Source organism: Thalassophryne amazonica, chromosome 5, assembly GCF_902500255.1.
Source record: "Thalassophryne amazonica chromosome 5, fThaAma1.1, whole genome shotgun sequence".
Taxonomy (NCBI): domain Eukaryota; kingdom Metazoa; phylum Chordata; class Actinopteri; order Batrachoidiformes; family Batrachoididae; genus Thalassophryne; species Thalassophryne amazonica.
The window spans coordinates 33,054,306-33,078,746 of NC_047107.1; the positions used below are offsets into that span (position 1 = coordinate 33,054,306).

At 42.7% G+C, this 24,441-nt stretch overlaps 1 protein-coding gene across 3 annotated transcripts in view; it reads left to right on the plus strand.

Moving 5' to 3' along the window:
- Positions 1 to 17,350, plus strand: part of rab11fip1a (RAB11 family interacting protein 1 (class I) a) — a 40,470-nt gene extending 23,120 nt beyond the window's left edge. Inside the window, exons 2-6 of one of the 3 annotated variants that reach the window (XM_034169941.1) lie at positions 401 to 837; positions 972 to 1,905; positions 3,722 to 5,473; positions 5,827 to 5,932; positions 16,276 to 17,350. In XM_034169941.1, coding sequence (XP_034025832.1) covers positions 401 to 837; positions 972 to 1,905; positions 3,722 to 5,473; positions 5,827 to 5,932; positions 16,276 to 16,479 — 3,433 coding nt within the window. In that variant the 3' untranslated portion in view covers positions 16,480 to 17,350. The remainder of the gene's footprint in view (positions 1 to 400; positions 838 to 971; positions 1,906 to 3,721; positions 5,474 to 5,826; positions 5,933 to 16,275) is intronic. The other 2 variants (XM_034169940.1, XM_034169939.1) reach the window with 2 other exon arrangements.
- The last annotated feature ends 7,091 nt before the right edge of the window (positions 17,351 to 24,441 follow it).

Genomic DNA, 24,441 nt, shown 5'->3' on the forward strand with positions numbered 1-24,441 from the left:
CAAAACCGTGTCCAGTTTTAGTGCAGGTAAGACTCATTGTCTGTGTGAATGGTTGATGATTTGCCATCGTCACAGTTTAAACCTTTGGCCAATTAAGGACATGTCTCCAGAACCCAAAGCTGTTATTTCTCAAAATCTTACAATGTTTCATCACAGCTGAGGAAGAGGAAATAAACTTTAAACCCCAGGCTTACCTATTCAGCATAACAATTCTCTAGTTTTATTCACAGTTTGTTTGTGTATTTTCTCAAATATAAGTTGCAGTTTCTTTCTGAGAAACAATTTCAATGCTACTGTGTGAAAATATGTTGGAAATACAGGATGCAGCCAGAGATAAGAAGAGGAATCCTGCAAGAGTAATTGTGTGTTTTTATCATCAGAGTCTTTCTTTCATTTACAGCTGGTTCAAGTTGGTGGACAAGTCTGGAAAGGAGGACAAGGAACGTGGAGAGGTGTTGCTGGACATCCAGTTCATGAGAAACAACATGTCAGCGAGCATGTTTGACCTTTCCATGCAGGAAAAATCCCGCTCCCGCATCTCTAAAATAAAGGACAAAGTCCGTGGGAAGAAAAAGGACGGTTTCTCTGACTCCGCTTCAGCTATCGTGCTGTCTGTCAGCCAGGTCCTGACGGATGACGAGGAGAAGGCTGACGCGCAGTCACTCAGTATGTCTCCGGGAATGAAAAAGAAATCAAAGCTCAAAACTCTGTTTGCTCCCAAATCAAACTTGCATCGTAACATCTCGCAATCCATGTCGACTTTGGGCAATCTCCCCGAGAAGAATTCATCTCTCACTGGCAGCCGCTCGTCTGGCCTCAACGTAGATTCTCCTGAAGGTAACGTGCGCTTTCTGTGCTCTGTGTGGAAAATGAGTTGCCATTTCTATTTGCAGCTCAGGAGAACAGCTTAGTTTGAATAATATTTTGCATGTAAGTAATGACATCATGTGTCACTGTCTCTTCTTCCACAGGCAAAAAGAAATTCAAATTTCTGGGCCACAAGCGAACAAGCAGCACAGACAGCAAGTCATCTCTAGGCCCTTTTTCACTACTGGGCCGCTCTAAGCACAGCACCACTGACCTGAGTAACACATGTGTTAACGGCAGCCATGTGTATGCAGAGGAGGCGGGGCCAAAGAGCAGATCCACGCTCAGTCTTAACAGCTCGGAGCAAAGTTCTGTAGAGGATGTCCACAGACACAACATTGATGCCTCTGCAGAGACCTTCACTTCCTACAGGCCAGAGTCTGCAAACAAGACTCTGCTGGAGCAACAGCACCATCAAGAGGAGGAAGTGAGAAGGCAGTCAGAGGCCAAGAGGCTAGAGGAAGAACAAAGATACAAGGTTGAGGTGAAGAGACTGCAGGAGGAGGAGGAAGAACGCAAACACCAAGAAGAACAGGAGAGGAGACGATGGTTGCTTGAGGATGAGGCACGGAGGAAGAAATTGATTGAGGAAGAAGACAGGAGAAGGCAAGAGGAAGAACGCAAGATACTGGAGGAAGCAGAGGCACGGAACCTTGAAGAGGAGCAGCGGAGACAGCAGGAGCAAGCACAGAGAGCTGAAGAGCAGAAAAGACAGGAGGAAGCCTCCATGAGTGAGAGGTTGTCATCTCTCTTTGGAATCATCAGGAAGAAGGAGGAAAAAAAAGATGAGCTCCAGCAACATGGTGGTAGTAAAGAGGAGGTATACTCATCTGTCCCCAACAGTGACGGGAGAGATCCCAGTCAACCAAAATCACACAGTTCAACCAACCCATTCGAGGACATTCCCCTGGACTCAGATCCTTTTCCGAGCACAGATGAAAGTATCAGTGATCATCAGGAATCCAAACACAAATCTCAAACCCTCTCTGCTTTGGGCTTCCTCAGCCGAACTGCTAAAGTGTCTGCAGTCAAACCCAGGTAGGGGTTCTTCTCTTTTGCGTCGTCAACTCTGCCATGTCTGCAGTTTAATGCTGCATTTGATCGTACTCTGAACTCGGAAGATACGAGCTCCAACTTGGAAACGTGGAATAGAACAGTCATTCAAGTTAGAATTCTAATTTGGAAAGTCCGGCAGGATCCATGAAAATGGAGGTTGCTGATCTAACATCACAGCAATTTGGCAGCACACACAGTGAGCAATAAACAGGAATACATTTTCGTTAAATTTTACTTGCATGTAGTGTTTGATGAATTTATGCAATAAATATATGTGACGGGTCCTGACTTCAGTTGTGGACCTTGATGTTGCTGTCAGTACAGAAGTGTGTCCAAAGCTTGTGACAATTATCCTCCCAAGATGGAGAATGAAAATATCACAGAAAGGAGCTCAATGTCCTTTTCCTGAGAAGATGCACTGGGGTACATTTAGATATGTCAGAATTAACAACTTCAGAAGTGCAATCAAATGCAGCATTAATACTTAAATAGCCACTTAAATATCTGTTATGAAGCATAAAATGTGTTGCAAAGTATACACCCAAACAATCCCATGGATTCTTGCACTTTTTACACTTTCAGGCTCCAAATGTACAATTGTAAATTAGTAATGTTTAAATTTAAGTACAGTAAATTATGGGTTATGTCCACTATGCTAGCTTGTTGCATGCAGCTGTCAAGGTTAGTTTTCCCACTAATGACTTGGTGACAGAATGCTCAGTGGGATAGACCTTCTCATTTCAGAGTGGTTGATTCAGCCTCTGTGGCCTTGGAAGGCCAGATCTTAATGGGACACAGCCTTAGAAGTATGCAGCTCCTGAATTGGGACAATTCTGTAAACACGTCTGTTTACGTGTTTACAGGATGTAGTATTGTACTTCACTTAATGAACAGTGTCCATAAAATTATTTGAAACTCTTAAAAGGTTTTGGTGACATGATAAACTTCAAGTTAATTTTTGTTTTCTCTACATAGAATGTATTCATAATAAATGTACAATATGTGCCCAATTGATAATACAAGAAAAGACAAATGCTTCTCTTGCGTAATAGATTTTTCTCTTCTACACTAAGAATGTCAAGAATGAAACATAGCAGATTCGGGTAAAAAGCCCTACTTTCTGTCCTGTCATTGTTCAAGTTGAGTAATGTGACTCTTTCAGTGTTTTGAATTTCCAACACTGAATTCCATTTAAAGACGTTTGACCTGTTTGGCCAGTTCCCTCACTGTTCTGTTAAGAATCTGGGTGTGGTTTGTGTACAGGACAGTGTAGCTCAAGTTGTTGAATGTACCGAGTTCACACAGAGTGGCAGTCTTCCAGTGGAACTGTTTGTGTGTTGTGACTGCTTGTTTTATTTTTAGATTTTTTTATTTTTTTATTTATTTGAAATGGTAATTTTGGACTGGCTTTCCCATTTGGATCATAATGGTAAGCAGATCATGATGTATAAGTTGCTATTGTCAGTGAGGTTGCAGTGGTGCTTACTTTCATGAGTATTTGATCGGTGGTAGTCTCAGTTTGATACTTTCAAATTATTTGAGACAATTTTCTGAAACTGATCTGTCTTGTTTGTTTTTTAACTTAGCTGTAGCATGTGGGATTGTCAAGAAAGGTTCTATGTCTGTGAAACAAAGTTGTTTTCTTTTTTCACTGTATTCTCAGAGATAAGTTTGGAGAATTGGAAATTTGTTGCTCTGAGTATCTATTTAAAATGGTGGTGGGTTGTACTTTGGTTCACATTATAGATACGTTTTTGGTCACACTGACCTGTAGGCCTTTGTTTCCACTCCTTGGCAGATTTGCTCAATCTCTGATGTCTGAGCCCACTGACAGCCAATCCCCCAATCAACAGTATCCTTCCCAAGCCACTTCTGAATCCACCCTCTCTAGTGTCCCTTCTGACTCTTCTGATAACTTCTCCAGTCTTCACCTTTCATTGGCTCCACCAGTCATTAGCCAAAGGTCTGGTTCCCTGAGTGGCAGCACAGAGAATTCGTCATCTGCTGGATCTTCACCCACCATGTCTGACAAGAAGCAAAGACCCCTCCTGCCACCCTCTTATCCTCAACATGGCAGTCAAACTCAACTTTCTACACAGATGGGCCAAAGCTCATGGCGTTCCTCTCCAGGAAGTGAGCAGATCCCTGTCACTGAGACCAAGAATCCTGCATATATTGAGACAGGGTCGGCGCCTCTCCCCAATTATGAAACTCTCTTTCCACAGAAGAGACATGGAGTACAAGGGCATGCTAAGTGGGACCACATAATTGCAGAGGTGAATCAGAGACATCGGGACAGCCAACCTGAATTAGTGGGTCCAGAGATGAGCGTGGATGGCCCAGAGGAGCCTGAACCAAATCTTCAGTCTTTTCAGCCACCGGATACCTCACCTTTTAGTCAACGTCAAACACGACCTCAGGATACCAAATCTGCGTCACTAAAAAAAGAGCCTTCACCAGCTTCCGCTAATAAAGGTGCTTCTGCACACCATGGACCAGTCACAGCTTCCAGTCAAAGGCTTTTTCAGGGCTCTACACATCCTCGGCCAATTATCACGAAGCCCAGTCTCTCTGCAATCCAGGAAACTGTAATCACTGACACATCAAGCAAAGATGTTTTTGTAGTAGCTGGAGATGGAGAAAGTAAGGTGCACCCATCACTTACCAAAACACAGATTTCCAAACCAAATAGCCGAACTGGTGATGCTGTAGCTCTGTCACAGCACCAAAGACAAGTGCAGGACACTGTCTCCGAAGATGTTCCCATTGCCAAACCCAGAACAAGAGCAAGTGAACTGGTAAATTATAATGAGTTTGACATAACACCAGTAGCTTCTGACTTCAGGTCAGATGTGGACAGAAATGGGTGGCAACCAAAGTTTGACCCATTCCCCACGAGTGACCTCCTTTCCAAAGACCCTTGGGCACAAATGACACCGCACCAAGACATAAATGACCCATTTAGTAGTAATGCAAACAAAGAGCAGAAACCTGAAGATCAGGGAATGACAGCCTTTGATCTTGACAAAATCTTTGCTCAAGACAGTCCAGCCAATCCTTTTGCTAATTTGTCCGGCAGTGACTCAACCAAACAAGAGTACAGCAAAAAAGATGTTTCAAATCAACACAGTCCTGCTTTTCAAAGACAGAATTCACAGAGAAGAAAGCTGCCTCTCCCATCAGTGCCTCAATCACATAAAACAGGTGCCAACCTTTCTAAAGAACCAGCATACAAAGAGAAATCAAGCACTGCCAATCAAGACCTCGCAAAAGAACTGCAGTCTCCAGCAGATGCAAACATGCAAACCAGACTTTACAGGGAAAAAGATCTATTTGGAGCTGATCCTTTTGCTGTACCTTCTTCCTCCCTCGAATCCCCTGTTTTAACCACTCCAGTGACACTTCCCATAGTTATGGAGAACTCGGCATCTCAGTCAGATATTTTGTCTGTGGGAAAGACTCCTTTACAAGTATGGGTGTCACCGTCTGAGGTTCAGCCTGTCAGTGCTCAGAATAGCAGTGGAGGTGTGTTAGCATCAACTCCACGCAGGTGAGACTGGAAAAGCTACTTATAAGTCATGCATTTGTGAAGTTATGTTCACATATACGTATTGCTGTTGGTTTTTGATTGATCTATTTGAAGGCTGGTTTTGGTTTGGCTCTGATCATCAAGAAATTGTGATTTATTATTATTTATCATTTTAATCACCGACTTCCATCATGTAAAATTTAATTAAAATAGCACTTGGATCACAGTGGAATGAAGAAATAAAGCAGTTGTTTTGGAAGGTAGCGCCATACTTCTTTTTCCACTCTCATCAGTTTTGTTATTGTTCTTACCAGGACAGTGTTAATGTTATCAGTTTGACCGGCTCTGTAATAATCTGTCCATTCTTTTCACAGGCCTCATCCTGTGAAGCCCATGAACACGGTGGAGAACCAGCCTCCCACCAGCACCACAGCCTTCAAAGATATAAACATCCGTGATAGTACAGCTGGAAAAATAAAGGTATTTTACTTGTAGGGTCCAGAGGGTGGATAATATTTCCTCTGGGTTTTCGTTTGGGTTTCTTCAGCTTTGTTAAAGCTTTGAAAGTGTGATTGTACATAAAATCCATGTTAAAAGCATAATGGTAAATGGACTGCATATATACAGACCACCTTTCCATCTGAATCAGAAGCTCAAAGCGCTTTACAATGATAACGCTCATTCACACATACCACTGTTATGGTGCTGCCATGCAAGGCACTCACTACACACCGGGGGCAACTTGGGGATTAAGGACCTTGCCCAAGGGCCCTTAGTGATTTTTCCAGCCTGACAAGGGTTTGAGCAGAGGATCCACTGGTCTCGTCCAATATAACTTTTCTTCATCCAGTATTTCTCTATGTTGGACGACTTGCCATCCATCAATTATGTTCTCCACCCCCCTCCCAAATTAAGCAAACAACAAAGAGTCAAGTAAATTAGATCAATTAATTTTGTTGTGAACAGCATATGATTGATTCTGATGCGATGAATGCTTCTAAAACGTCAGTAGCGTGCTTGTGTACCTTCTTAGTGGCAGAATCACACCGGGAGAGAAAGTTCAGAGAGAAGTAAAGGCAGCTCCAGGTTTTGGTTTTGTTTTTTTTAACATGTTCACTCGGGTTAAAATCCTCTCTCTGCTCCGCGCTCGTTGCGTGCACTGATGGTTTTCAGACTGTAACATGTCGTGCCTCCATTCAGGAATCTCCCTCCCCCACCTCACCCCTCGCAGCCTGATGACTCCGCGCGCACACACACACACCGACAGCTCCTTCAGTAAACTCCGCATTTTTGACGGCTTTTGAAGAAGACAGTCACTGTTTTAATAGGCCGTCTTATCCAAACGGCAGGACGGATTGCTCCTCACCCTCCATGTTATTGTCCTGCCTTAAGACGAGAGCGAAACAGAGTGAGTGAGGCTGCAGCACAATGACGTCAGATTCTGAGTCGTTTTATGCTTTGTGGATAAAATAAATAATTCACGGTAATCGCGAATATGAAAAATAATCGTGATTGGCGAATATTGTAATAATTGTGACTGCCCTAGTTCCTGACCTTCGTATGCCGCGCTCTGATTGGCTAGCTGTTGGCAGTAAGCTCTAATGCTATTAGTCAGTGGGAACCGATCCAATATAACTTTTGGTCCTAGCCTATTTGGATCCAACATAACTTTCTGGCTCCAAGCATTGACGCGAGGCCAAGCTGGGCCTCCGCGGACGGTCTGTATGTGCTATGCCGCTGCCGTGAGGCCCAACTGGACCTCCAACGCTGTCACTGCTACCGCAGGCTGGGTCGCCAGCCACTGAGGGACCGAGGGCCGGGATGTGCCTACAATGCCGACACACACCTGGATGGCGGATTCCGCACTGCCGCTAGCAGTGACAACTTGCTCGCCCCTCGCTCACTGCTCACTTACTCAGTCTGATGCCGCTCGCCGAAGTCATGAAGGAACTGATCACATATATATTATGTCCTGGTAGTCAGGAGGATATAGTGTTTTCTATTAGACAAATTCACTTTTCACAAGTGTAGCTCAATTAAACATTGGTAGACATCACGTTTCTGAGTGCTGCACTCAACTTTCACAATTGTCACATGAGGGGAAATCCTGATTTCTACAGATTGCTGAAAAGGAAATACATTGGTATGAGTAGGGCACCTGCAGTAGAGTTCTGAATTAACTCAACCAAATCTTAAAAATTGTACAGATTAATGTTTAATACTGGTATTTTTCAGGGATGTGTTCTCATGGTGGGATGATCGCACCAAATCTCAAGCAATTTATCGATATGTGCATTGACTAGAGTGCAGCAATCACTAATTAAGCTCAGAAATTCCTCTGCCCCACACGCATTCGCTGCAGGCAGCTGTGGTGTTTATGCACTGCTCTGGTCAGTTTTCAAAAAAGAAACTCTTCATTGTATTTTAATTTTGCTTAAAGTTTAGCTGCATCAATATACAGTATCTCAGCAACCGAACGTGCAGCTGTGGTTCATTCATGTGTGCAGGACGCAACCACACAGAGAAATTATATATTGACATCATACCAGTGACATTAACCACATTTTACAGGACATTCTATGACTATGACTTCAGAGATTGGGAGGAAAAAAGGTCATGTGACCGCTGTCAGGATCCAAGAAAACAGTTTTCTTCTCTGCACTTTTACTGAGCTCTTTGACATCTGGACACAACCAAAAGAACATGTGACGGCAAGTTTATATGTTATAAAACATTTGACAGGAGGTGCAGCTGATGGATGTGATAGCTACAGTGTGTCAAATAAAAGGCGCTTTCCACATGCACACACAGACCCCAAAAAAATCCCAAATTAAATGTACACTAAAAAATGTCTTCTGTGATAGTATTTTGGTCAAGGAAGATTTTGCTCCCGGTGTGTAGTGAGCACCTTGTATGGCAGCACCCTGACATCGGGGTGAATGTGAGGCATTATTTATAAAGCACTTTGAGCGCCTGATGCAGATGGAAAAGCGCTATATAAATGCAGTCCATTTACCATTTATCATTAATGTGATCATATTTGGATTACAAAAGAGGGGGGATTAGGGGTAATATCCCTACTTTATTTTTTGTTGTTGTTTTGTTTTTTTAACCTTACTTTCCATTTTGCCTGTTGTCCTGAAGGAAAAGTAAAAATGGGGTTCCAAAGTTTTACAGTGTTTTAAAATAAAATATTGTTTTATTAAATTGCAATATAAGCCATATCACTGAATAAAAATAGCCTTTGTCAAAGTCATGAAAGTTAAAAATAAAACAAAAACAAATATGAAATGGAACAATGCTGATGATCTAACTTTATAACTTCAAATCCTTGGTTGTTTTTTTTTTTTTGGTATTAAACAAGACTAGTGTGATGCCGGTGGGGATCCACGGGCTCTAGATTGGGTAGTGTTTCATAGGTACATGAGGTATTAAATTATGCAAAGTTTCTATAATGAGTTGGAATGGGGTGAGAGTCCAGAATGTTTTTAGAACCTTTGCTCTCAATAGGTTTTAGAAGAACTACTCAGTGCTTTTATTTCCTGTTAATTTACTGTCTTAATGTATTTATAAATTGTTTAGGTTCTTGTTATTGTGTACACACTATTATATTATTATTATTATCATCAGTATGTTTATTTTATTATTGCTTCTATTTTGTCAATTGATTTTTAAATGGTCCACAATGGAAATAAGTGTTTTTTCATTTTCTTGTGAAGGCCATGAAAATTCAGTAAGGTGTGTCTTCTATAATATATTCCAATTCTAAAGTAGAACTGTACTAGTGTATACTAAGGTATATCTAAATATCTATAAAATAGGTGCCTGGTCTTGAGAATGAGGGATGGTTGGTTGAAAAGCTTTTTTCTCCCATGGGAACTCTCCCTCATGTATATAAGTGATATTTACACAATAATTGACACACCATGTATTTTTTTACATATTTACAATTATATTATGTTCTTACATTGAACTTATTAAATAAAATCAATCACGCACGTGTAGCAAGATGGATGACCTTAACGTCCGCCCCCCCCCCCCCCCCCCCCCCCCACACACACACACTTTTAATATATAGATGATTTGCCACCCCCTGCTGGAATGACGCATGAGTCCAGAATGAAATTATCAACGTCCATTGTTCAGTGTTGTTAGCTAATATCCTTAGTTTCTCTAACAATATTTGTTCTGTCAATGTTCTGTTTTGGTTGTGTTCATCTTTGACCCAGAATTCATAAGCATACCAAATGGCAAATGTCAGCCCTCCACAGTTTGTCCGTGATCAAAGTTATATGCACAAACGCACAGCTTTTTGTCTTTTCTGCATTCTGCTGTAAGTAGGTGCTTTTATTTTTACACACCTACAAACTTCCCGTTTTCACAGTATTCATCCTTGAGCCAAATTACATAAGCATACCAAATGGCAAATGTCAGTTCTCCCCGGTTTTCGAGTGATCAAAGCCATACACACGCGCGCACACACACACACACGTACACAGAGGATGTCTATAGATGAGGATGTCTATATTGTGTGGTGGGAAGGTAACATTAATAATTTTATTTTAACCCTTTCAGGATAAATTCATTAGTCCTGCTCTTTGATACAAATTTATTCAGGTCAGTGGTCCTGCAGAGCACTTATTTAGTGAAAGTCTGAAATCCTCTTTTCCGGAGCTATGGACTTTCAGCAAGATCGGCAATACACGCAGTTTGAGTGTGATGTTTCTGTGTAGGCTCTCAGTTGTCCAGGTGGTTTCCATAGTAGAGAAGCTTGAATCTTCGACTGGACTGGGTTGCTTGATGCGAGGACATTTCGCTTCAAATCGCAGAAGCTTCCTCAGCTAAAATTCTTGCTCTGGTAGTCTGACTTCTGTCTGACCCTTGTCGAGAAAAACAAACAGAAGCCACAAAAGCTGGAGTTTTAAACCTAACCAGACGTCTCCTACCGAGAGGCAGACTGCAATTGGCTAGTGATTAAACAATTGCTTTAATTAGCACATATTGTGCTCTAGTTAGCACCCTCCTAATGACAGGGTAGCTGTCCCTCCTAATGATGGGACTGACGCCTCTCCTGATGATTCATTACCATGAACAAAAGACTGAAACTGCTTTGATCTGAGTACCCCATTGTAAACAGGGGACAAAGCGCGTCTCAGACCCCCTCCCCGGTTAAGGCTGGGTTTCAACTGTTTCACATAGAATGCCTCCTTCACCCCTCTCTCAAACCATTTCTTCCCTCTGGCTAAGATTTTAACAGTGACGCCTGTGTTTCATTTGGCTGCAGCAGATACATGGTTACTTCTGAGAGGTGGGGATGCACTGGTTGTCTGACTGTGTGGTTGCTATCCAGGACTAAAGGTGGTTCTGTGGTGTGGTACATGTGACACCAGCGCATGCTCCCAGACCTAACTTGATAACCTCCATGTTGTAAACACAAGAACTCAAAAGCAATCAATTCGATCATCTTGTAACTCACTAATTTAAAAATTCCATATAATAAGGGAAAAAGTGATAAAAATCATTAACTCTCTATTCTTATACATGTTTCTGCCATCTGCTGGACATGCCTGAGTTTGTTGTAGGGAAAATAACGTGTGTGATGGAAAATTAAGAGCAGATATAGCTGAATTTGCATGTAGCTTGTCGTGAGCTTGTTGGTCAGTGCATTTAATTTCCAAAATCTAGGTCTGGTGGCCACCCAGGGCAATGCTGCATGTATTACATGACTAAACACTCAGACATAAATAATATATTCATATATTATATATTAATGTCTTTCCCCAAGTTAAATTTTGATCACTTCTATTTATTTATTTATTTATTCAGAAATGTGGTACATCATGAAGTGGTTACTTCAAAGGTCTAGAATATGAGAGTTTTGCTTGAGCACTTTATTTATTTTATTTACCAAGGTAGCTTAGCCGCCGTTAGTTACCCCCTGGCAGATTCCGAGCAGCCGGGAAAGCAGGCCGACTGGGTGACTGTGAGGAGGAAGCGTAGTTCTAAACAGAAGCCCCGTGTACACCGCCAACCCGTTCACATTTCTAACCGTTTTTCCCCACTCGACGACACACCCGCCGAGGATCAAATTCTGGTTATTGGCGACTCTGTTTTGAGAAATGTGAAGTTAGCAACACCAGCAACCATAGTCAATTGTCTTCCGGGGGCCAGAGCAGGCGACATTGAAGGAAATTTGAAACTGCTGGCTAAGGCTAAGCGTAAATTTGGTAAGATTGTAATTCACGTCGGCAGTAATGACACCCGGTTACGCCAATCGGAGGTCACTAAAATTAACATTAAATCGGTGTGTAACTTTGCAAAAACAATGTCGGACTCTGTAGTTTTCTCTGGGCCCCTCCCCAATCGGACGGGAAGTGACATGTTTAGCCGCATGTTCTCCTTGAATTGCTGGCTGTCTGAGTGGTGTCCAAAAAATGAGGTGGGCTTCATAGATAATTGGCAAAGCTTCTGGGGAAAACCTGGTCTTGTTAGGAGAGACGGCATCCATCCCACTTTGGATGGAGCAGCTCTCATTTCTAGAAATCTGGCCAATTTTCTTAAATCCTCCAAACCGTGACTATCCAGGGTTGGGACCAGGAAGCAGAGTTGTAGTCTTACACACCTCTCTGCAGCTTCTCTCCCCCTGCCATCCCCTCATTACCCCATCCCCGTAGAGACGGTGTCTGCTCCCAGACCACCAATAACCAGCAAAAATCTATTTAAGCATAAAAATTCAAAAAGAAAAATAATATAGCACCTTCAACTGCACCACAGACTAAAACAGTTAAATGTGGTCTATTAAACATTAGGTCTCTCTCTTCTAAGTCCCTGTTGGTAAATGATGTAATAATTGATCAACATATTGATTTATTCTGCCTTACAGAAACCTGGTTACAGCAGGATGAATATGTTAGTTTAAATGAGTCAACACCCCCGAGTCACACTAACTGTCAGAATGCTCGTAGCACGGGCCGGGGCGGAGGATTAGCAGCAATCTTCCATTCCAGCTTATTAATTAATCAAAAACCCAGACAGAGCTTTAATTCATTTGAAAGCTTGACTCTTAGTCTTGTCCATCCAAATTGGAAGTCCCAATAACCAGTTTTATTTGTTATTATCTATCCTCCACCTGGTTGTTACTGTGAGTTTCTCTGTGAATTTTCAGACCTTTTGTCTGACTTAGTGCTTAGCTCAGATAAGATAATTATAGTGGGCGATTTTAACATCCACACAGATGCTGAGAATGACAGCCTCAACACTGCATTTAATCTATTATTAGACTCTATTGGCTTTGCTCAAAAAGTAAATGAGTCCACCCACCACTTTAATCATATCTTAGATCTTGTTCTGACTTATGGTATGGAAATAGAAGACTTAACAGTATTCCTGAAAACTCCCTTCTGTCTGATCATTTCTTAATAACATTTACATTTACTCTGATGGACTACCCAGCAGTGGGGAATAAGTTCATTACACTAGAAGTCTTTCAGAAAGCGCTGTAACTAGGTTTAAGGATATGATTCCTTCTTTATGTTCTCTAATGCCATATACCAACACAGTGCAGAGTAGCTACCTAAACTCTGTAAGTGAGATAGAGTATCTCGTCAATAGTTTTACATCCTCATTGAAGACAACTTTGGATGCTGTAGCTCCTCTGAAAAAGAGAGCTTTAAATCAGAAGTGCCTGACTCCGTGGTATAACTCACAAACTCATAGCTTAAAGCAGATAACCCGTAAGTTGGAGAGGAAATGGCGTCTCACTAATTTAGAAGATCTTCACTTAGCCTGGAAAAAGAGTCTGTTGCTCTATAAAAAAGCCCTCCATAAAGCTAGGACATCTTTCTACTCATCACTAATTGAAGAAAATAAGAACAACCCCAGATTTCTTTTCAGCACTGTAGCCAGGCTGACAGAGTCAGAGCTCTATTGAGCTGAGTATTCCATTAACTTTAACTAGTAATGACTTCATGACTTTCTTTGCTAACAAAATTTTAACTATTAGAGAAAAAATTACTCATAACCATCCCAAAGACGTATCGTTATCTTTGGCTGCTTTCAGTGATGCCGGTATTTGGTTAGACTCTTTCTCTCCGATTGTTCTGTCTGATTTATTTTCATTAGTTACTTCATCCAAACCATCAACATGTTTATTAGACCCCATTCCTACCAGGCTGCTCAAGGAAGCCCTACCATTATTTAATGCTTCGATCTTAAATATGATCAATCTATCTTTGTTAGTTGGCTATGTACCACAGGCTTTTAAGGTGGCAGTAATTAAACCATTACTTAAAAAGCCATCACTTGACCCAGCTATCTTAGCTAATTATAGGCCAATCTCCAACCTTCCTTTTCTCTCAAAAATTCTTGAAAGGGTAGTTGTAAAACAGCTAACTGATCATCTGCAGAGGAATGGTCTATTTGAAGAGTTTCAGTCAGGTTTTAGAATTCATCATAGTACAGAAACGGCATTAGTGAAGGTTACAAATGATCTTCTTATGGCCTCGGACAGTGGACTCATCTCTGTGCTTGTTCTGTTAGACCTCAGTGCTGCTTTTGATACTGTTGACCATAAATTTTATTACAGAGATTAGAGCATGCCATAGGTATTAAAGGCACTGCGCTGCGGTGGTTTGAATCATATTTGTCTAATAGATTACAATTTGTTCATGTAAATGGGGAATCTTCTTCACAGACTAAAGTTAATTATGGAGTTCCACAAGGTTCTGTGCTAGGACCAATTTTATTCACTTTATACATGCTTCCCTTAGGCAGTATTATTAGACGGTATTGCTTAAATTTCATTGTTACGCAGATGATACCCAGCTTTATCTATCCATGAAGCCAGAGGACACACACCAATTAGCTAAACTGCAGGATTGTCTTACAGACATAAAGACATGGATGACCTCTAATTTCCTGCTTTTAAACTCAGATAAAACTGAAGTTATTGTACTTGGCCCCACAAATCTTAGAAACATGGTGTCTAACCAGATCCTTACTCTGGATGGCATTACCCTGACCTCTAGTAATACTGTGAGAAATCTTGGAGTCATTTTTGATCAGGATATGTCATTCAAAGCGCATATTAAACAAATATGTAGGACTGCTTTTTGCATTTACGCAATATCTCTAAAATCAGAAAGGTCTTGTCTCAGAGTGATGCTGAAAAACTAATTCATGCATTTATTTCCTCTAGGCTGGACTATTGTAATTCATTATTATCAGGTTGTCCTAAAAGTTCCCTAAAAAGCCTTCAGTTAATTCAAAATGCTGCAGCTAGAGTACTAACGGGGCTAGAAGGAGAGAGCATATCTCACCCATATTGGCCTCTCTTCATTGGCTTCCTGTTAATTCTAGAATAGAATTTAAAATTCTTCTTCTTACTTATAAGGTTTTGAATAATCAGGTCCCATCTTATCTTAGGGACCTCGTAGTACCATATCACCCCAATAGAGCGCTTCGCTCTCAGACTGCAGGCTTACTTGTAGTTCCTAGGGTTTGTAAGAGTAGAATGGGAGGCAGAGCCTTCAGCTTTCAGGCTCCTCTCCTGTGGAACCAGCTCCCAATTCAGATCAGGGAGACAGACACCCTCTCTACTTTTAAGATTAGGCTTAAAACTTTCCTTTTTGCTAAAGCTTATAGTTAGGGCTGGATCAGGTGACCCTGAACCATCCCTTAGTTATGCTGCTATAGACGTAGACTGCTGGGGGGTTCCCATGATGCACTGTTTCTTTCTCTTTTTGCTCTGTATGCACCACTCTGCATTTAACCATTAGTGATCGATCTCTGCTCCCCTCCACAGCATGTCTTTTTCCTGGTTCTCTCCCTCAGCCCCAACCAGTCCCAGCAGAAGACTGCCCCTCCCTGAGCCTGGTTCTGCTGGAGGTTTCTTCCTGTTAAAAGGGAGTTTTTCCTTCCCACTGTAGCCAAGTGCTTGCTCACAGGGGGTCGTTTTGACCGTTGGGGTTTTACATAATTATTGTATGGCCTTGCCTTACAATATAAAGCGCCTTGGGGCAACTGTTTGTTGTGATTTGGCGCTATATAAAAAATTGATTGATTTGATTGATTGATTGATTTAATTAATTCATTTATTTATTTTTTTACTGTAATTTTAAAATGTGACAGTGGAAACTATAAAGGAAAATCTAGTGTTTCCAAACATTTAAACTGTAGTGTATATTCTTTGATTCAGCACCTTGCAATGTCATCTTAATGTTTGGAGCAGGAACGCTGAGCACTCTGTACAAAACAAGGCAGCTCAAGGCTGAGCACCACCCCGCTCCCACCCCTGCCAGGAGTAATTGAAGCATTCATGTGCAACTTGCACTCGTAACCCCCCAAAAAAGGGCTGATGCACTGCTATGTGGCACAAAAGTTCATAGGGTGGAGAAATCTAGCATGTGATTATCCATATTAATATTGGAATAAATTTGATAAGGTATTCATTCACAAGTTAGTGTTGAAAGAAAAATGTGACAGACTTGTGCACGCAGAGACTGATCGTGATTTTATATCCCCCATCCCAGACTATTGGTCAGAGGGGTGCAACAAAACATGCCATATCTGGGTATTAAAGTACTGAAGTGAAAATACATAATTTGATCTTTATTTTTTTTTTTGGCCAGATCTGAATAAATAAAGCATCTGCAGAGTCAAGGATTATGTGTTGCTTCTGAGTCATGAGCAGCTGCAACAATAATAGATGAGTAACAGAGGAGGTGTTGTGTGACTTAGCCAAAATCAGTCACTTTTTGAGGAATATGTACCTAAAGTGTTGATTCTGTATGTTTTTTTTTTTTGTTTTGTTTTTTTCCTCCTAGATGGCAGAGACTGTGGAAAGTGGACCTTACGGTCAGCTGACACAGGAGGAATTGATCACTCTCGTGGTGAAGCAGCAGGCCGACCTGTCCAGTAAGGATGCCAAGATCAGTGAGCTTGAGGAGTACATTGATAACCTGCTGGTCCGTGTCATTGAGGAGAAACCCACGATCCTACAATCCCTCAACATAAACAAGCCACTATAACATGATGATGGGACAAGAGAGCCCCACTTGAATGCCCAGCTATATTTCTGTGGAATTTTTCATTGCTTATAGAGTAGAGATGGAGAATATTTATGAACGTCTTTGAGCATGTGCACTTTTATAAATCATGGAAATATTATGCATTTACGAGTAAATGTACTACTTTTGAGTTTTGTTTTTGTTTTGACAGTAAGGTACTGGAATTTACTTTAAAAGCTTGCTTCATCCAATTTACACCTATTATTTGTTGTTTTAATAGTTTAATTCAAGCATAATTTTATTGATGCATAGACACTGGCTTTTTTTTTTTTTTTTTTTTTTAAACTTTGTGATGTTGGGCAGCAGGAGTCGCTGTGCATGTGGTAGTCAGTAGGCCTCACTTTTAGCTGACTGGTCAGAGTGTCCACCTCCCATGCCGGAGATCGCAAGTTTGTGTCTGGAGGGAAGCGAGTGGGAGGAGCCAAACACAACGCAGATAAAGAGTACAAGCTGCTACATTTACACTCGGTTTTACACTGCCATATGCAACCATTCCAAATTCATGCTTTGTCCTGTAATGAGACAAAAGGTCTTGTCTTAATGAACTTTCTGTACATGTGTTTCTAGCTGTCATATTAAGTTTCATGTGTGCAAGTATGATTTCTGACATGGATATCTGCTGAGTAACAATCATGACTTGTCTGTAAAAATGCACATTGTTTTTCACTCTGTCATTGAATTCTTAATACTTTTGTAGGGTAGGATTCATTGAGGGGTTTATATACATAATACCTGAACAAATCAATGTTGCATGTTCTTCCAGTATTTTACAGGACAATGTGCCTGTTTTTCTTTACAGAAAAGAGCTTAATAAAAGTACGAATAATACTGATGTACTGTAGTTTTAAAGGCAAAGCAATTATCCACTTTGTCCTTAAATATTGATATATGCAAGTTATAACACAAACACTAATGTTGGTTTGAAATCAGTGTGACACCTACTTTACTTATAAAATAACATCAGTGAGCTTTATCATGAGAGAAACATTAACTGTTGGTTTCTGTAATGACCTTACTTCTTTTTGGAGAATTTTTAATTAAGCTACAATAATGAACCCTGCATCATTGCCTTTTTGTTCATGAACTCACTTGGATGTCTTGGGTAGAAGTACAGCAATATTAATCTCCAGAATGTACAAATGTTTGCCTTCAGATTGTTTTTTTTTTTTCTGATGACTTTTATGCCTTAATCTCAAACAGTTGTTGGCTACCTCTTATTTTTCTGACCTGAGACTTCAAACAATGCAGAATGTACCGTGTGATGTTGGTCCGGCAAGGAATAAGAGTACAAGTTCTGAAAAAGTGTTACTGTACAAACATGATTTTATGTGAGTAAAAATGTTATGTTTTCCTTTTTATATATTCTGTTACTAATGACAAATTAATGTATTTTTAAATTTAAATAGAAATTGACAGTGATGTTTTAAGCACTGTATGGGCCAATAAAATGTTACCACAGAAGCATCAAATTAACATTTGATACCAAACGTTTCCCATTTTGTCTCTTGTTTTCTGCACAGTGACATGTTCAATCCACGCTCCTCTATGGATTATAGCTGCAACACGCACATTGAGGTTTGTGATGACATTACCACACATCTCAAGAGGGATTCTCCGAATATCAATTCCTGAAAATGAAAAAGAAATCTGTTATTTTGGAAATTGTATGAATTAAAAAAGTGGTAACATTTTATTGGCCCACCTTGTATATTTATACACACTATAAAGCAGGAAGCATCTGTTGCTCGCATATCTCTGTCAGCTCAACCTTAGCTTTCGGATATGGCTTGTGCATGGCACGATGATGTGCATCCTCATATATGAAAATTTTTGTGATTAATTTTCAAAACCTTTATTTTGAAGTCATCATTACTGGCACAAGGCTTCAACAAACATGAGTCACTCTGCCTTAAACATATGCGTATCTCTCACATGTTCATGGGGGAGAGACAAGACATAAACACTCAGATACGTGAGCCACAGACGCATCTTGCTTTAGTATCAAGGTGGAACGTTATCATGCCCCAGCTTTGACAAAGATGTTCAACTGCACTCCAGTCGTAAAACTGCACTCCAGTCATCTATCTCAGCGACATATGGCTGAAGATTTTGTACAACAATCATATCCGTACTTACACTTTTCGATAGGGATGCATATTTATGGGCACTGCACTATAGTTGCTTAAAAAAATAAAAGAATACTTTGAAAATGCATCAGATCTCAATGAGGGGAAATGCTGGATATTTTTCCTGATATGGAGTGGTTGTGTTAGGAATGAAAGGATACCATCGTTGATGCAAATGACAATTGTAAACATAGACGGCTGAATTCAAAGACACCCTGAAAATCAAAGCAAAAAATATGTATCAGCACTGGTTCATTTTGCCAAAACGTAATTTCAACAACTCAAAATGGTGTTCAGTACTGGTCCACACATCTGTGTATGCATGTCTGACAATGTCGGGGCATGGTCAGAATGAGACGACGGATGGTGTCATAGGAACCTCCTCCCAGATGTGGACCAGGGCATCACTTAGCTCCTAGACAGTCTGTGGTGCAACCTGGTGGCGTTGGATGGACCGAAACATAATGTCCCGGAGGTGTTTTATTGGATTTACGTCGGGCAAGTGTGGGGCCAGTCATTGTATCAATTACTTCATCCTCCAGGAACTTTCTGCATACTCTCACATGAGGTCGGGCATTGTCATGCACCAGGAGAAATCCAGGATCCACTGCACCAGCGTAGGGTCTGACAGTGGGTCCAAGGATTTCATCCCAATACACAATAGCAGTTGGGGTGTCGTTGTCTAGCCCACGGAGGTCTGTGTGTCCTTCCAGGGATACGCGTCCCCAGACCATCACTGACCCACCATCAAACTGGCCACGCTAAATGATGTTGCAGGCAGCGTAACGTTTGCCATGACGTCTACAGACCCTTTCACGTCTGTCACGTGCTCAGGTTAAACCTGCTGTCATCTGTGAAAAGAACACGGTGCCAGTGGTGGACCTGCCAATTCTACTGTTCAATGGAAAATGCCAATTGAGCTCCATGGTGCTGCTCAGTGACCACTACAGGATGTCGAACCCTCAGGTCTCCCTCATGAACACTGTGTTTGTGATTGTTTGATCAGAGACATTCACACCAGTGGCCTGGCAGAGGTCATTTTGTTGCACTCTGACAGTGCTCATCCTGTTCCTCTCTGCACAAAGGAGCAGATCCAGGTCATGCTGTTGGGTTGAGGACCCTCTGCAGCCCCGTCCAGCTCTCCTCAAGTAACTGCCTGTCTCCTGGAATCTCCTCCAGGCTCTTGAGACTGTACTGGGAGACACAGCAAACCTTCTGGCAATCACACCTCTTGATGTGCCATCCTGGAGGAGTTGGACTACCTATGTAACCTTTGTTGATGAAAGTTGGTTAAACACCCAATCTAAATTAAATTAAATTTTTTTTATCAAAGTTTATTAAACGTAAAAAAAAAAAAAAAAAAGACTTTTCATGATCTTTTATCATCTCTTCTGCGTCTTACCTGTGACAATGTCATCAGCGTGCACTGGTCGTAGAATCAAACTTTATCTTGAAATGCGCTCTTATTTTAAAGTCTCTTGTGCAAGAAAAGATGGAAGTGCTACAGGACAATGGCTAGTTTTGTGAAGTTCTAATGTCTTAACATTCACAAAGCTAGTCATCGGTGGATTTTGGTCTCTGATGGAATGAGTGTGTTGTGTGTTGGGGGGTTTGGCTGGACATTTGGGTGCTGTTTTCTTTGCTCTCCAGGTGGTATGCAAACTGTTTTTTTCTGTGGAGAAGGTGCTGGTGGAAGAGTCCTTCACCCTCATCAGAACTATTGGCTGCACCTGTGGAGGATGTTCACGTGCAGGCCTAACAACTTGCAGCACCTGTGGATGATGCTCACGTGCAAACTTAAAGACTTTCAGCTGAAGCAGATAATGAGATGGCGTTCTGCATTTAAGCCATGAGTGATTTGAGCAGAATTGCCGGGAACTCGACCTTGTGACGTTCGGTTGTAAGACGCTGAGGACCACGCCAGGGTTTGACACATCGTGCCTGTGAAGGAGGACCTGAATGTGTTGCTGATAGTGTGTGCCTCTGAAGGATATTTGTTGTAGCTCTGTTGACTTACCTCACCTTTTCCGTCCTTCACAGAGTCAGTTTGTCGTATTCACCTGGGGGGTGTTCGGCGGTGAATCTGAGTCCAGAAGTGCCAGGCTTTGATCCATTTGGGCACTGGGAGAGCGCGCCGTCCTTCACCTTTCCAAGACAGCTGACTATTATGTTGTACACGGATTATTGCACATGAGGGGGAATAAATTTGTTTCTTGGAACCGCTTTCTGGTATTTAGCGCTGGGCTATTGTCAGATGCTGGCTCGGTTCTCTGACCCGCGTCAGCACATAACACGTAGTTCCCGGCCAGTACTAAATGGACCCAGCGGCAGAAGCGGTTCCATGTGCGGAAAGAGTTCAAGAACACTTGGAGAAGATATGGGAGCAATACAGCATCTCGCAAACCAAATTAAACAAACAGATGCTCGCGTTACGGAGCTCGCAGCGCAAGCCGTTCCGCTTCCTGCTGCTCCAGCTGTGGCACCATCGATACCGGTGCAGATAACTCCGTCACCCAGAGAGTCGGCTTCCGAACCAATTATTTGTCATCCGGAACCTTATGCGGGAAACATTGAAGCCTGTGCTCCGTTTTTGATGCAATGTTCTCTGGTTTTTGTTCAGCGACCGGCTTCCTTCTCTTCTGATGGTAGCCGTGTCTCATATGGGACAAATTTGCTTTGAGGTGACGCCTTAGCTTGGGTCACTGCGTTGTGGAGCAATAACTCTCCATTGTTAGGATCCTTTAAGGATTTCTTCGGGAGTTCCAATTGGTTTTTGACCATCCAGTGAAAACAATACCGTTGCCCAACGGTTTGCTGAATCTCAGGCAGGGGAGGCGGAGTGCGGCGGATTATTCCGTTGATTTCCGAATTTTTTCTGCTCAGTCCAGTTGGAATGCCACAGCTTTGAGAGGAGTGTTTGTGGATGGTTTGAACGATTTATTAAAGATGAGCTAGCAGTCCGTGACGAACCAAAAGATTTAGATGAGCTAATATCTTGGTTATTCGTCTAGATGATCGGATAAAGGAGCGTGGACGCGAGAGAGGGGGTACATCTGAGCGGGTCTTTCCGTCTCGGGGCTTTCCCCGACACAGATCTGGGCCGCCTTCTTCTTCGCCCCACTGAGACTCCTCCGATGGGACCTCTGGCTCCTCTTGCGGATGAGCCCATGCAGCTCGGACGAGCTGAAACAGCATATCGCCCCGGTCCACATAAGCGTCAAGAAAGATAACGATGACGTATCTCCAGGTGTTTTGGACAGGCATAATATATATATTATATAAAAAAAAGGGGGCAGACCTCTTGTTATTTAGTTATTTGGTCTGTTTTTGTTTTCATGTAGGGGTTATAAATGTTTAGGGAATTACAGGCTGTTCTGGTTGGGTGAACGACTGGCAGTTCGGAGCTCGGCTGGACTCAGGTAATCGTATGTCTTCATTATTTGAACTTAGGTAATTTTTGTTTGTGGATTGGGTCGTTTTGTTTTGTTGTTTTTTATTTCCCTGTTTCCCTAACCCCAACCTCATGTACTCTAAGACCGTTTGTCTTTTGGGTTGTGGGGTGGTGCAGGTTGGTTACGCTGAGCGCTTCTCAGAAAACCTCTGCGCCTGGGGGGGGTTGTCAGGGGCGTTTTTTTGGGTTTGGTTGTTACCCGGTTCCACTCCAGCCCCGGTGGGCCTTTGACCATTCGTCATTGGCGTTACCGGGGTGTAGTGCAGCCGTAACGTACCTCAGTCGGAGTGGTGGGCCGATCTGTGCCGTTCGCCATTTTGGTAGTTCCACCCTCCCGATAGGCTGGTGGGTATGGTCGGTTTAGGGGCACCGGACGTATTTCCGGTTTTCCGCTGCGCTTAGGGGATGGGACTGGGTTAGTTTTTCCTGTTTCCTTCCCCGGCTTGGTAGTTTTGTGCCGTTCGCCGAAATTGTACTGACGATAGGCTCTGGGAGTAATCTGGGGTCTTTCGGGGTGCTGGGGAGGGTAACAGGGTTTCCGGTTGTTTTCTTTGCCCCCGGGGTGGTTTAGTGGAGTCGGCCGGGGGTTGGATTTTTGTGTTTTTTATGTTTCCTTCCAGGTTTCCACCTCCAGGGTTGATGGGACGGTCCTCTGGGGGGGAATTGATTGTGGGGGCCGACTAGCCAAATGTGGCCTGGTCTGGGGTTCCTGGGTTGTGGGGAGGGTGCCTCCTGGGGTTGATGGTACGGTCCTCTGGGGGCGCTGTTGCTCCATGTATACCTGGGGACCTCTGTGGGATTCCAGCTTGGTTATTACTCCTGGAAACTGGCGGTAAAGGTCTTCTGGGGGGTGTTGAGCTCTGCACGTCGTCTGGAGGGGTTGTTTGTTATTTTTCTTTGTGAAATTGTGTTTGTATTGTGTTGTCGGGCTATGTTGGGTTATTGGATTTGGGAGTTTTTCTTTTCTTCCCGGGGTTGGATGGGACGGTCCCCTGGGAGGGTTTGGGTGGGTTTTGTATTTTTCTTGTATGTTAGGTTGTACTTGGGACTCTTTTGGGGTTTTTGTTGATGCCAGCCGGCCTTCCAGCCGCGGTGCCCTGTCCTGCTGTCTGCTGTGGACTTTGGGGGCATTACACTGTCTGCTTCCTGTCGTGGACCCCGGAGGGAGATGCTGTTCTTGGGCCTGGTCTGTTCGGTCGCCGGGAGGCTTCCCGTTGATGGGGGGGGTACTGTTGTGTGTTGGGGGGTTTGGCTGGACATTTGGGTGCTGTTTTCTTTTCTTTGCTCTCCAGGTGGTATGCAAACAGTTTTTTTCTGTGGAGAAGGTGCTGGCGGAAGAGTCCTTCACCCTCATCAGAACTATTGGCTGCACCTGTGGAGGATGTTCACGTGCAGGCCTTACAACTTGCAGCACCTGTGGATGATGCTCACGTGCAGACTTAAAGACTTTCAGCTGAAGCAGATAATGAGATGGCGTTCTGCATTTAAGCCATGAGTGATTTGAGCAGAATTGCCGGGAACTCGACCTTGTGATGTTCGGTTGTGAGAACGCTGAGGACCCGCACCAGGGTTTGACACATCGTGCCTGTGAAGGAGGACGGGTGAGGCACACATGCTGTCAGCACACATCAGAGGTGATTATCGTCTGAATAATCGTTAATAGTAATTTGGCGTTTTGTTACGCAGTATATTGACATTGATGAGAATTGTGCAGCTCGCTTCTCACTGCCGTGGCGTACGGATTGATGATCCTCCACCTGTTGTGAGAAGCTGCTCATTTACATAAGGCTTAAATTCAGACCTGAATGTGTTGCTGATAGTGTGTGCCTCTGAAGGATATTTGTTGTAGCTCTGTTGACTTACCTTTTCCGTCCTTCACAGAGTCAGTTTGTCGTATTCACTTGGGGGGTGTTCGGCGGTGAATCTGAGTCCAGAAGTGCCGGGCTTTGATCCATTTGGGCGCTGGAGAGCGCGCCGTCCTTCACCTTGCCAAGACAGCTGACTATTTAATTTGTTTCTTGGAAACGCTTTCTGGTTATTTAGCGCTGGGCCATTGTCAGATGCTGGTTCGGTTCTCTGATCCGCGTCAGCACATAACAGAGTGGACAAACACGACTGCTTGTGTGCACCGTGACTCACGTTACCTCCTGCAGTCTGCTGCTGCAGACGGAATTCTGCATTCGCGATGACAGTGCAGCTTAACGTGGAGTGGACGTTCACTGCCGAGCTACGAACAAGTACAGGACAAAAAAAAAAAAAAAAAACATTGAGAAAGTTCTCTGCCTTATGTACACTCAACGGTTTGAGCATGTACCAAACTTGCTGACAAAGTCACCAGACAGCAGC